Source organism: Erpetoichthys calabaricus, chromosome 8 (genome assembly GCF_900747795.2).
Source record: "Erpetoichthys calabaricus chromosome 8, fErpCal1.3, whole genome shotgun sequence".
Lineage (NCBI taxonomy): Eukaryota > Metazoa > Chordata > Cladistia > Polypteriformes > Polypteridae > Erpetoichthys > Erpetoichthys calabaricus.
This window is the reverse complement of record NC_041401.2, coordinates 2,379,224-2,392,057: the sequence shown is the minus strand read 5'-3', so window position 1 is coordinate 2,392,057 and position 12,834 is coordinate 2,379,224. Positions and strand designations below refer to the sequence as shown.

Below are 12,834 nucleotides of genomic sequence, written 5' to 3'. Positions count from 1 at the left end.
GGAAAGAAAATGATAGACAAGCATGTTAAAGGCAAAGGCTAGAAGACCACCATCTCCAAGTGGCTTGATGTTCCTGTGACAACAGCTGCAAATATTATGAAAAAATTTAAGGATGATGGGAATGTAGCTAACCTGCATGGACGCAGCTGCAGGAGGAAAATTGACCCCAGAAGAGACAGAAGGATAGTGAGAATGGGAGATGAAAAGCCAAGGACAGATTCCAAAGAGATACAAGCTGAACTCCAAGGTCAAGGTCCAACATTGTTTGATCGCACCACCCGTCACTTTTTGAGTGACAGTGGGCTCCAAAGAAGAAAGTCCAGGAGGACTCTACTGTTGAAAGAAAAACATAAAAAAGCCAGACTGGAATTTCCTAAAATGAATTTGGATGAGCCACAATGCTTCTGGGAAAATGTGCTTTGGACAGATGAGACAACACTGGAGCTTTTCTGGCAAGTCACATCAGCTTGATGTCTACATTGATGCGTTCAAAGAAAAGAACACCAAAGCAACCGTGAGACATGGAGGAGGATCGCTTATGTTTTGGAGCTGCTTTGCCTGGCATGGGGTTCCTCGAGTCTACACATGGAACAATGAAATCTCAAGATTATCAAGACATTCTGGAGTGAAACACCCTGCCCAGTGTCAGAAAGCTCTGTCTCGGGTCAAAACACACAACTAAAAGCACCCAAGAATGACTAAAAACAAAACACTGGACTATTCTGAAGTGGCCTTCTAGGAGCCCTGATTTGAATCCCATCGAACATCTATGGAAAGAAGTGAAACATGCAGCCTGGAGAAGACCCCCTTCGAACGTGACAGAGCTGTAGCAGTTTGCTCGGGACGAGTGGGCTGAACGACCTGTGGACAGGTGCGGAAGTCCCATGGAGAGCTCCAGGAATCGCTTGTGTGCAGCGAGTGCAAACTCTAAAGGGTGTGCAACAAATTATTAGGTTAAGGGTCCCATCATTTGTCCCCATGGCATTTTCATTAGTGTTAGTCAAGTCAGTTTTATTTTTAAACCACATTTAAAACAACAGAAGTTGACCAAAGTGCTGTTCAGCTTCCATAAATACACAAATACATATACAGATAAACTAAATACACCAAAACTGATTAAATAAATAGTATAAGTAATAGTATGAATAAACTAAAAAGGCAAAAAGAAAGGCTTTCAGGTGAGATTTAAAAGTGACCAAAGTTGGTGTTGACCTAATATATAAAGGGAGACTGTCCCAAAGCTTAGGGGCAGATACTGCAAAAGCACAACCTCCTCTAAGCTTAAGTCCAGAACTTGAAACGACCAAGAACTTCAGAGGACAGAGGACCTCAGTGACCGTGAAGGAGATCAGTAAGATAAACGTGAGCCAAACCATTCAGGGACTTTAAAACAAATAGTAAAATTTAAAACTTGATCCTGCAGCGAACAGGAAGCCAATGAAGAGAACCTGAATTTGGCGCGATACAATTCCTGTTAGAAGCCTGGCAGCAGCATGAGACGACTGATTACCTCCAGTGTGTAATGAGTTGCGATAGTCAAGCCGAGAACAGAGAAACGCATAAATTTGTTTTTCAAAATTAAAGTTATCATTTGATATATTTGGGTGAATCAAAATTCTAAAGTAAAGATTGTTTTTTATTAAATACGGAATAAATAACAATGGATGCCAATTACTTTTGTGAGTTTCAAGTTATTATTCGGTTCTTCTTTTTTTGAGGAGCAGTACCAACAAATTTGTCCAGGTGTATAACCTACAATATTTACTCGCTCAGGTGAAACTGCAGGAAAATTAGGCCAAATATCACACGAGTCATAGAAACAGTTTACCTCAGGATAGACAGTTGGAATATGGAGGCTCCAAAGAAAGGAAAGCTAGAAGAAGAGGGAAGAGCAAATGAAAGGCAATTGGCATAAAGGAGTATGCTACCACTGTGCTGATGGCGGGCTGAGACAGAGGTGTCACTGTGGATCTGAATGTCACAAACAGGCACCAGGGCACAGCTGAAGGCAAAAAGTTAAATGCAATCCAGTGGACCGATTGAGAGTTTGGAAACTGTAAGTAGTGATAAGCAGTGAGCGTACAACACGTGTCACTGGATGATAGCACCTGCCAAAATAAAGCAGGCACGAGACTGTAAGTGCTACAGATATGAGGGGCATGAAAAGACAAATAGGTGGTGGAGAAAGGGGAGTGTTGGGTAACACAGGATTTGGAAAGTTTAAAACCCAGTTTAGTGAACGGGAAGTGAGGGGATCTGTTCGGACTAAATGTCACATGTCTCTATTCTGAAAACAGCCCAGGCATGCAAGTAAAGTTCATCAGGCAGATAACAAAGTCATGCATAAAGTGAAGTGCACTGAAGTCACTGGCAGGAAGGTGCAGCAGAGCGTAAAGCAATAAACCCGCTTAAAGGAACATGGCTGGTGATAGTATCTGGGCCCTCTACAGTGAGCCTTGTATCCACTGGCGCAGGAATGATTTGGACCAGCTGACAGCTGCCTGTGAGAGGAACATCCTGAAATGCCCATCAAAGGGCACTTGATCTCTGCAGCCCTAAAACGTTCCAATATACGCCCATCTAGTGAAATCTCACTACTCCATACATACAGGAGACCACTGAGAAGGGCAAAGAAGGGACACGCCTGCCTAGAACTCTCACTCAAGCCACCCAGGCCTTAAAAGGGGTACTCCATCCCAAAAAATTACATGTTATTTACCAAATGTAGCTTGTAGTGATGGGCGAGAAAAATATTTAATCTTGCGTAAAAGAGAGATAACAAAGTTTCTGATAGGATAGGCATCTATGTAGACCAATCCGGGACAACAGCAAACAGTATGAAAAAGTCCATGAAAAAACCTCATGTAACTCTTGTTGCATAATCCACTTGTCAAGTCATCCACTTGTAAGCTCACAGTGAACAAAAACATTTGTATTTTCATTTAACTACTGTAAAAATCATCTACCTCTGGATAATTGGAACACGCCTCCTCGCCTCACTCATTGGTCAGGAATCCGGCCCACTAGCAGCTTATTCATTGGCTAAGCTTGCACTTGAGGTGGTAAAAAAATCAAAAATTGTAGCCTTAAAGTTAAAGAAAAGCAAATGAAAATGTCATCAGAAAGAGGACACCTGTGCATATCGGAGATGCTTCAACAAGCAGTAGGCCAACTCACCTTTCACAAACGGCCGCTAAATAATCTCGAGTTACCCTAGCTGAGGATCAGCATTATAAATATAAGTAACAACGGGAGGCAGATCATTAATTCAAATGCTCGTCTGTGTCTGGCCGCATTCCATTTTTGTTCACAAGAGCGTTTTGCAGAGGCATTTTTTCTTTTTAAACATTTTAGCAAACATGCATGCTTACCCAATTTGTCAGGAGACAATGGCGGCATGCACAGACGCTGCGGCTTTGTGCTCCCCGAATATGGTGCTCTTTTCTGCTATTATTGTTCTTAATATTGACTTTTATTGTTTTACACACGGAAGCGAGCATCCACTACAGTCGTCAAAAGCTTCTACAGATCGGCTCTAATAGCAAAGATAATTATTATAACACAGAAGCAACACAACAGGAGATTCTCAGATCACCAGGACTTACGCTGACTCCTACACTTGGAAGACGACGACGCAGACGGCGCAGGGAGAGGAAGCAAAAATGAGGCAAGCGAGCAGGATTACTACCTAGGCTAAAGGCTGCTCCGCATAAAACCCCTCTTCCTAGCGTTCTTCTTGTGAATACTAGATCACTCGCAAATAAAATGAATGAGCTCCGACTGGATATTTCCACACATAAAACCACAAGGGACTGTTGCCTTTTGATTTTTTTGGAGACGTGGCTGGATCACACCATAGCGGACACAGCAGTTGAACTTGCAGGTTGCATGCTCCATCAAGCTGATTGAACCCCTGATTGAACAAAACAGGTGGAGGACTGTGCGTCTATACTAATAATGCTTGGTGCACTAATATAACTACAATCAACAAGTTTTGTTGTCTGGACATGGAATATCTGATGCTAAGATGCCGACCGTTTTACCTACTGAGAGAAGATACCGTCGTTGTTGCTACAGCAGTATACATACCTCCTCAGGCTAATGTTAAGTCAGCGCTTGAAAAATTGATCAAGTAATTTCTTTGTGTTACACAATGACAATAAAGTGCTTGAACTTGAATTGTGACCAAGTGACTGGATGACTTGATATGTGGATTATATGACATTAGTAGATTTTTTTCATGGAAGTTTTTGATATTACTTGCCATTGTCCAGCACTGGTAACTATAGGCACCTATTACATTAGAAACTTTGTCATATCTGTTCTACATGTAAACAGGAGATTCTCAGCCATCACTACAAACTACATGGGTAACATCTAAAAAATATAATTTCAGTTTGGATTATTCCTTTAATAGCTGTACTACAACATTAACTGGATTCTGAACCACAATGTGCACCACCAGCCTTCCCTAATGAGTCTATTTAAAGGATAACTTTGGGGTTTGTCAAGACAAAGTTATTTTTTTCACAATCATGGTATATATTATATTTGCCACATAAAATTGCATTATAAAGTGAAGCATATTTTAAAAAAGTAACCCTTCTTGTGTTTTATAATGGACTTATGGATACCAGGGTCCCATTGTGATAAAAAGCCTTTAAGCTTACCAAATATGTGCTCCTAGGCTATGCAAAAAAAAAAAAAACAACACGGAATGAAATGGGCAAAAAGTAGACACCATTAAGGAAAATGGAATATCATTTGTGCGCACATCTGTCTGTTATAACAAGGCATCACAGAACATTAGCGCTGAAGAAAAATTCACAGAAGCAAAAGCAGAATAATAAGCAGTTCTGACAATAAGAGGCGCTATACCAGAGCTCTACCCGACATAGACAAAGTGCTTTTATTTTTCTTTGCACGTGTGGAACGTCTTCCCCGTCCCCACAGTCCAATAAGCTCTGTCAATCACAATCCCAATACTTCTCTTTCACTTCTCCTCCACTCCTCTCCGGCAAGCTTAGTCCCTCTCCTTCCAACTCTGGTTTCTGGAGTGGTGGCTACTGGCTCCTTTTATAGCCCACCCGGAAGTGCTCCAGGTGTTTGATGACCTATTTCCGACTACACTTCCAGGTGCTCAGGAACAACTGCAGCACCCCCAGATCCCAACAGGGCTGTAGAGAACTCCATGTCCCATAGAGCCCTGCGGGAATCCGAGGCACCACTGCCACCCAGGTTGGCTGACATCTAGCGTCCCGGGGGATGGACTATTCTGACCAGGCTTGCTCCCCCAGTCCATACAGTGAAGAGGCGTCCCGGCCGGACAAGGACCCCAGGCATCTGTGACACAGGCTATAGCTTGGTGAGAGGGGGGTGTCATAACACCACCCACCGTGCCAGCTGTAAGCAGAGAAGTGAGCAAGTAAGGTATCCTTACATTAAGAAAACAGCACCAAGGATCTGTGAGAGGATGTAGTATTTTCAGTTTACTTTGTTGTTACGAGCATCCCTCAGAAACTTGGAAGGCACGTTTTCTTAAATCGAAACCTTTGCTATTTCAAAGTAGACATATTCAGTAAGTTTTAAGGCGTTTCTTCACAATGGGATCCTGGTACAGTGGAACCTCGGGTCACGACCATGATTCGTTCCAAAACTTTGATCGCAACCTGATTTGGTCGTGACCTGAAGTAATTTCCCCCATAGGATTGTATGTAAATACAATTAATCCGTTCCAGACTGTACAAGCTGTATGTAAATATATATATATACGCTCGCTCGCGCTCTCTCTCTCTCTCTCTCGCGCGTGCGCTCGCTGCACAGGGAATGCACAGGGAGAGACTGAACACGTGCGGAAATCATCGGCGTACGAACCGGAAGAGAAACTGGCTTGTTTGTCACCCGAGTGTGTAGTCGTGAACAGATGCAAAAGTTTGGCAAACTTTTTGGTCATAACCCGATTTGTACGTGGTCCGAGACGTTTGTGACCCGAGGTTCCACTGTATTCATGAGCTCCATTATAAAATGCAAGAGCAGGCTAGTGATTTTTTAAAATGTATAAAATATGCTCCCCTTTAGAACATAATTTCAAGAGGCAAATTAATATACTGTATATCATGATTGTGAAGAAAAAATTTGGAGTTGAAAAATACCAAACTTATCCTTTAACAACTTCTGCCAAAGTTCACTGCATGACTGCTACTGGTAGCACAAACAGCCAGACGGAGAAAGAGCAGAGCAGTGCTCACTCATGTAGCGGAAGGTCTCTTCGGCCAGGATGGGGGACAGGGCGCTCAAGGCTGTGTCCTTAGAGTGGGCAGCTGGGTGGTCCCAGTCTTGACTGTCATACAGGTACAGGGAGTCTGCCTGCAGATGATAATCAGGAAACTGCTCTTCCAGGAGGTCAACAAGCCTGTCCTCCAACATGTTTTCACTACAGGATACATCTGTTGAAGAGAAGAACACAAACCGTGGGATCATAAGTGAGAATGTGAACAATGCCATTCCACATCAGAATTACAGCACCTGAGTACAAGCCAATGTCATTAGAATACTGGGCATTTTAAAGATGGGATGGAATCGTTTGGCTTGAATGGCTATACGGCTCCAGTAATTCAATCACCAACACTATCTGGGTTTCTGATATGATTTGGGTTAAGTGGAGCTTTCTGGTTTCTACCTCCCCTTTGTATATACTACATTTCCCATAGTGCATGCTGTGCTATTAACCATCACATTCTAACATGTTGGCAGTAGCTGTGCAGAAGGTCTCATTTGAAAATCCTCATCAGCCTTTGGATTGACGACCCATACCTGTGATGGTCTCTGTTCCCTTCTGCTCAACATTCATGGATCTTGCTTCAAACATCCCTAGGACAGGGATGCACAATGCTCAGGCGCCAGTGCATTTGTACCACCTGCTTTCTCTGTGCTTTGCTGCAGGAGGACAGCGCAGTGCACGGCCCTCAGCAACGACGACCACTTGCAGACCTGGTCCATTCAAACACCCAAAAGCAGACAAAGCAGGCGTAGCCGTCGATGGGGTCACATTCTGCTTTTCAGACTCTTCTTCAAGGTCAAAACCAAATCAGGTCACCTACAAATGAAAGAGAAACAATTTAGGTTAATTAATTGTTCTTAACAATAAAAGTACAAAGCACGAATACGCACTACGACTCAGCTACAATGAAACAAGCACTGGAAAACATTCATTAGCAGCCAAGTCGCTGGATACAAAATTCACAAAGAAAAGGCAAACAAAAAAAGCAGTGCAGCAGCATGACGCACCCACTGAGCCTGCGGGTTACAGAGCACTGCCGGCACACAGGTCACTGGAAGCCACTCCTCCATGAACAGCAGGACGGCAAAGGACTCACATGTCACACTGTCACCTAAGTGATGGCAGCTGTCACTCAGTAACTATCACCTCGAAGATTAACATTAACACAATTTCAACGAGAACAGGCCATTCAGCCCAACACAGCATGCCAATCCTGTCCACCTAAATAACAAGTCAACTCCTACCGTCTACCACACTCTTTGGTCACTATGGTTCTCTGTGTGAAGAAAAACTTCTTAGTGTCCCCTTAATGAGTTTCTGTGTCCATGTGTAGTGTCCCCTCCACAATTATTGGCACCCCAAATGTAGCACATGTTTTTGTTAAAAATAAATACAGGGCGTCCACAAAGTCTCTTTACAATTTCAAAAAATTACTAAAAAGGCAATTGATGAGATATGTTAATCAAATTTGTCCTATGTGCTCAGTCGTTATCAAAGTTTGTAATCACATTGCATTTGGGTATTTCAGGTACCCTGGTGATGAAAGAGAGGCTGCTGAATAAACCCCTAAAAAATGGCTACTCCTCAAGAAAAGGCACAATGTGTACTCGTGGTTTATTGAAACAAAAACAGATTGGAAGGGGTGGCCCAATTCCCTGGCCACCTCGTTCACCAGATATCTCTCCTCTGGACTTCTTTCTGTTGGGGTTATGTTAAAGATATCGTGTATCAAACAAAGATACGGGACATTAATGACCTGAAGCAAAAGATCACTGATGCCATTGCCACCATAGATAGATAGATAGATAGATAGATAGATAGATAGATAGATAGATAGATAGATAGATAGATAGATAGATAGATAGATAGATAGATAGATAGATAGATAGATAGATAGATAGATAGATAGATAGATAGATAGATAGATAGATAGATAGATAGGATAGTCTGTTCATTTGTTTTTTTAATAAAATCTTGAAATTGTAAAGAGACTTTGTGGACACCCTGTATTTCTCGATGAGGGATTATTTTTTCTCATAAGTAAATGTACAATCAGTTAAAGGTTGCATGTCCCTCATTTTTTTTATTGTGACATTAAGACAATTCACCATAAAGTGAATTTTTATAACCCTTTTTACCCATCTTTCCCAGGGGTGTCAATAATTGTGGATTATGGGATTGTGCTTGTTGAAGTATTCATTCATTTTAAAGTAACAGCCGTGATCCACTGGACTAGTTCCTTTCATACGGTCAGGAAGGTCCATAAGTATATGGACAGTGACACCATTTTCCAAATTTTGGCTCTGTGCGCCACCACAATGGATTTGAAACAAAGCAATCAAGATGTGATTGAAGTGTAGCCTTTCAGCTTTAATTTAAGGGGCTTAACAAAAATATTGTATGAGCCATTTAGAAAAAAACAGCCATTTTTATACAAGGTCCCCCCCCATTTCCAGGGGTTCAAAAGTATTTGGGCAAACTACCATAATCATAAATATAATGATCATTTTTCAATATCTGCTTTCCAGTCAATGACTGCCTGAACTTTGAACCCATGGCCATGTCCAAGTGCTGGGTTTCCACCCTACTGATGTTTTGCCAGGTGTTTACCTGCAGTTTGTCTTCATGTGCTGTTTGTTTGTTGGACTTTCTGCCATCAGTTTTGTCTTCAGCAAGTGAAATGCATGGGTTGACGTCAGTTGACTGACTTGGTCATTGCAGAATATTCTACTTCTTTGTGTTGAAAAGCACTTGATTTGCTGTTGCAGTGTGTTTTGGCTCATTGAAGCGTCATACTTTCAGTTTTGTCACATTTGTCTGAATTTGAGCAGACAGCATAGCCCTTTACACTTCAGAAATCCCAAGAAAACTGTTCAGGAACTGGACAGGCTTTTAAAAAAATGTTTTCTGGCAAAGTCTAATCTGTCCTTCGTATACTTGAGACTTACCAGTGGTTTGCACCTTGTGGTAAACCCTCTGTCTTTACTTTCATGAGGTCCTCCTTTGATTGTAGACTTTGGCAATGACAGGCCTACCTCCCAAAGAGTGGTCTTGGTTTGGCTAAATGTCGTGAAGGGCACCAAGGGCAGAATTCTGCAACCATCCAGCACAGTTGTCGCCTGTGGTTTACCACATCTTCTGGTCTTGCTGAGTTCACCAGCATGTTCCTTCTCATTAAATGTACTGTCATACATGTGTGACTAGGAGCGAGCTGAGTGGACCAAGTGGAGGTAATTACCCACCAGGCCAGGGGGTGGTAGGGTGCTCTAAACCTATTTATATGGGAAAACCTGCCCGATTTCAGCACGGCGCACCAGGGAGACCAGCAATTCAAGGATAGCTGGACTAAGATGAGGACGTCTTGGAGTTATTTGCATTGGAACCATTTTAGTACCTGCACTGAGGTCCAAAAGCTGCTACTGATACAGAAGTAAAAATTTTACTACCAGTCCAACACTAGTCTGGACCTTTCTTGCTCCTTTTCTCGAGCGTGTTCTCTTAAAGCCTCTTTCTCAGACTCTAGTCGTTTCAAGGTGCCTTGCCTACCACCACCTCTCTGATTTTATACTTCTTGTCTTTGAGGGTGACTCTCAGCGTGCCTCCTATGCCTATACTCCTCCTCATGTGTCTCACACAGGCATATATCTTTTGATCGCATCACCAAAGCCAAACTGACCAGTCAAATTGTTTAGATGGACTGGACACACACACACACACACACACACACACACACACACACACACACACACCTTACCGTTTTATTTATATAGTACGCTCTCAGACATGCTTAATTAACCCTTAAACTGCCACATACTTGAGGGTTAATGCACTCCTAGACGCCAAATACTTTTTTACTGCACTTTTACAGCACATGTCACAATTCACAAAGAAAAAGAGAAATTTTAATTGAACACATTTGTTTTCCATGGAAAGAGCATCCTAATTACTGCAACACTGATCATTTTACACACTGCTAACAAACTGTAAAAACTATTAAAAAATCTACTGGACAAATATGTACAAAGTGCAACTGGCACCATTGATGAAATTCAGTAAATCACCAAGCCAACTGCGCTTGAACTGGCTGCACCCAGAGGCCAACGCTGAGGCTGGCAGGCTAGTCTAGTGCAGCGGCTCAATCCCAGGGACTGTGATGCTGCAGTTCTGCAGAGGGAGCCAGTGGTCACGAGCTGGCTGCTCAACAAATGTATGGCACTGGCTGATCAGCACCAGCATGCTGGCAAATTGCACTGGGAACCAGTTGCGGCGTTCAACGAATGTACATTGCCAAATATACTCGGCTCTGGCCTGCTGGCAAATTGCACTGGGAACCGACTATAGCCAGTTCCGGCGGTTTAAGGGTTAAATTCCGAGTCCCAGTAGCGGGACTTTCACAAGTGATCTACATAGCCATACAAATACGAGTATATTTAACAAACTTTGTGACAGTTGCAGACGAATACTGTGAAGAAGGCTGTCATTCTGATTCATTTCAAAAAAAAGAAAAAAAGGGGGCGCAGCACCACGCTGCCTCTTCTGGAAGTCAACAACAACAACAACATTTATTTCTGTAGCACGTTTTCACACAAATGATGGAGCACAAAGTGCTGTACAAGATGAAGAAAAGAAAAAAGAAAAAATCTAAAAATAAAATTAGGCAACACTAAATAACAAAGAATAACGTAAGGTCCGATGGCCAGGAAGGACAGAAAAAACAACAAAAAGAAAAAAGAAAAACTCCAGAGGGCTGGAGAAAAAAAAAAACAAAATCTGTAGGGGTTCAGAGGCCACAAGACCACCTGACCAGACCCTACTTGTCATTCTACCTAACATAAATGATCTCAATCAGTCCTCATGGCTTTACTTTTCAGGGTTCACATGGGACCCTGAAATGTTAACATTATACAAAGTTACTGTCTGTTATACCTGCCACGCACTCTCCACCTTGCATTTTTTAACTTGCACTGCATTTATATCACTCTTCAATTAATATTGTTTCTTTATCAGTATGCTGCTGCTGGAGTATGTGAATTTCCCCTTGGGATTAATAAAGTATCTATCTATCTATCTATCTATCTATCTATCTATCTATCTATCTACGTCACCCCCTGCACGAATGCACTTCAAGCTATCAGCGCAGGAGGATGAAGAATGCTGTGCTAACAATAATTAAGATAACGTCTCAAATTCTGACATGAAATGGATGACTGGACATCTTTTTATTCCAGTGAGGTCAACTAAGCACACATCGGCCTATGGCAGTTTACTAACCAGCGGTCGGTCGCATTAGCAGGCCACTGTCGCTGTTAACCCAGATTTGTACAATGCAGCTTGACACACTGTTAGCCATTCAAGGGGATTACTGCTTCAGGCTTTAAAGAGTAACTAATGAAAATCTCAAGGGACTAAAATGTTAGAGATGGATTAGTCAGACCAGCGACTGATGAATTTCAATATGCAGGTGAAAGCAATAAGAGGGAATGGCACAGAATGACAGCGTGACAGAGGATCCATCCTGGCTATGCTCTTTCTGTTGAAGTGAATGTAAAATGGAACATAAAAGGAGAAGGAGGCCCTGGAAGCAGACTCACTGCGGCACTTATACATCTGACGTGTGCCTATGGACTATAAAGTACCTTCTGAATCTTTACATAACTTGTAAAAATTACTTTTTTGTTGGTGCTTATTTATTTTTAGTTTATCTGAATTCTCTGAACATAAATATATTAAATATGAAAAAAAAAGAATTACAACTGCCTACATAATAAATCTGCATTCATTACTAAAGATGTATAGGTTGGTCCAGATCTAACTATGCAACTTTTAATGCAATGCAATGCAATAATTGCAAAATTAGATCTGGACCACCCTGTACAACATTATCTGTGACAGCAGACAAGTTTTTCATAATGCAACTGAAATATTGTTGTCATGTGCGTGCAAATAGGGGACAGTTTAAGAGCTCTGCTGACAGTAATTCTCCACCACACCAGTGGCTGGCGCTCCAGGATAACGCCTTCTCTTTTTCTCCCTCTACAGACCAGGGGCCTCATGTATAACGCCGTGCGTAGAACTCACACTATAACATGGCATAAGCACAAAAGCGGGATTGTGCGTATGCACAGAAAAATCCAGATGCAGGAATCTGTGCGCACGCAAACTTTCACGTTCTTCCACTACATAAATCCCGATCAGCGTGAAAAGTAACGCACGTGCACGCGCCTTCTGTCCCGCCCCAACTCCTCCCAGAATTACGCCTCTTTGAATATGCAAATCAATATAAATAGCCTTCTGTGAAAAGACAATGGGAAAAGCACAGGGGAAAATATAAGAATTTCAGCGAATACCAAGTGGAGGCAAAGGAAAAACGTACTATTTGTTGGTTAAACAGTGATATAAACAACAAAAGAAAGTTGATCGAGTGACAGAGTGTCGGAGAAACTCGAAAGATCAAATTCACAAAGTCGCACAGTGCCCAAAATAAAAAAGAAATCACATATCACAGTCTCCGTGAAAAGGCAAGTCGTAGCCCACCGTCTGAGTGTCATATTAAA

General features: G+C 42.1%; 1 protein-coding gene across 1 annotated transcript in view; it reads right to left on the bottom strand.

Moving 5' to 3' along the window:
• Positions 1-12,834, bottom strand: part of trak2 (trafficking protein, kinesin binding 2) — a 59,674-nt gene that overhangs the window by 20,444 nt on the left and 26,396 nt on the right. The window contains exons 2-3 of the mRNA XM_028806168.1: positions 6,814-7,096; positions 6,249-6,446 (exon numbers count right to left, since the gene is read on the bottom strand). Of these exons, the coding sequence (XP_028662001.1) occupies positions 6,249-6,446; positions 6,814-6,868 (253 nt within the window). The 5' untranslated portion in view covers positions 6,869-7,096. The remainder of the gene's footprint in view (positions 1-6,248; positions 6,447-6,813; positions 7,097-12,834) is intronic.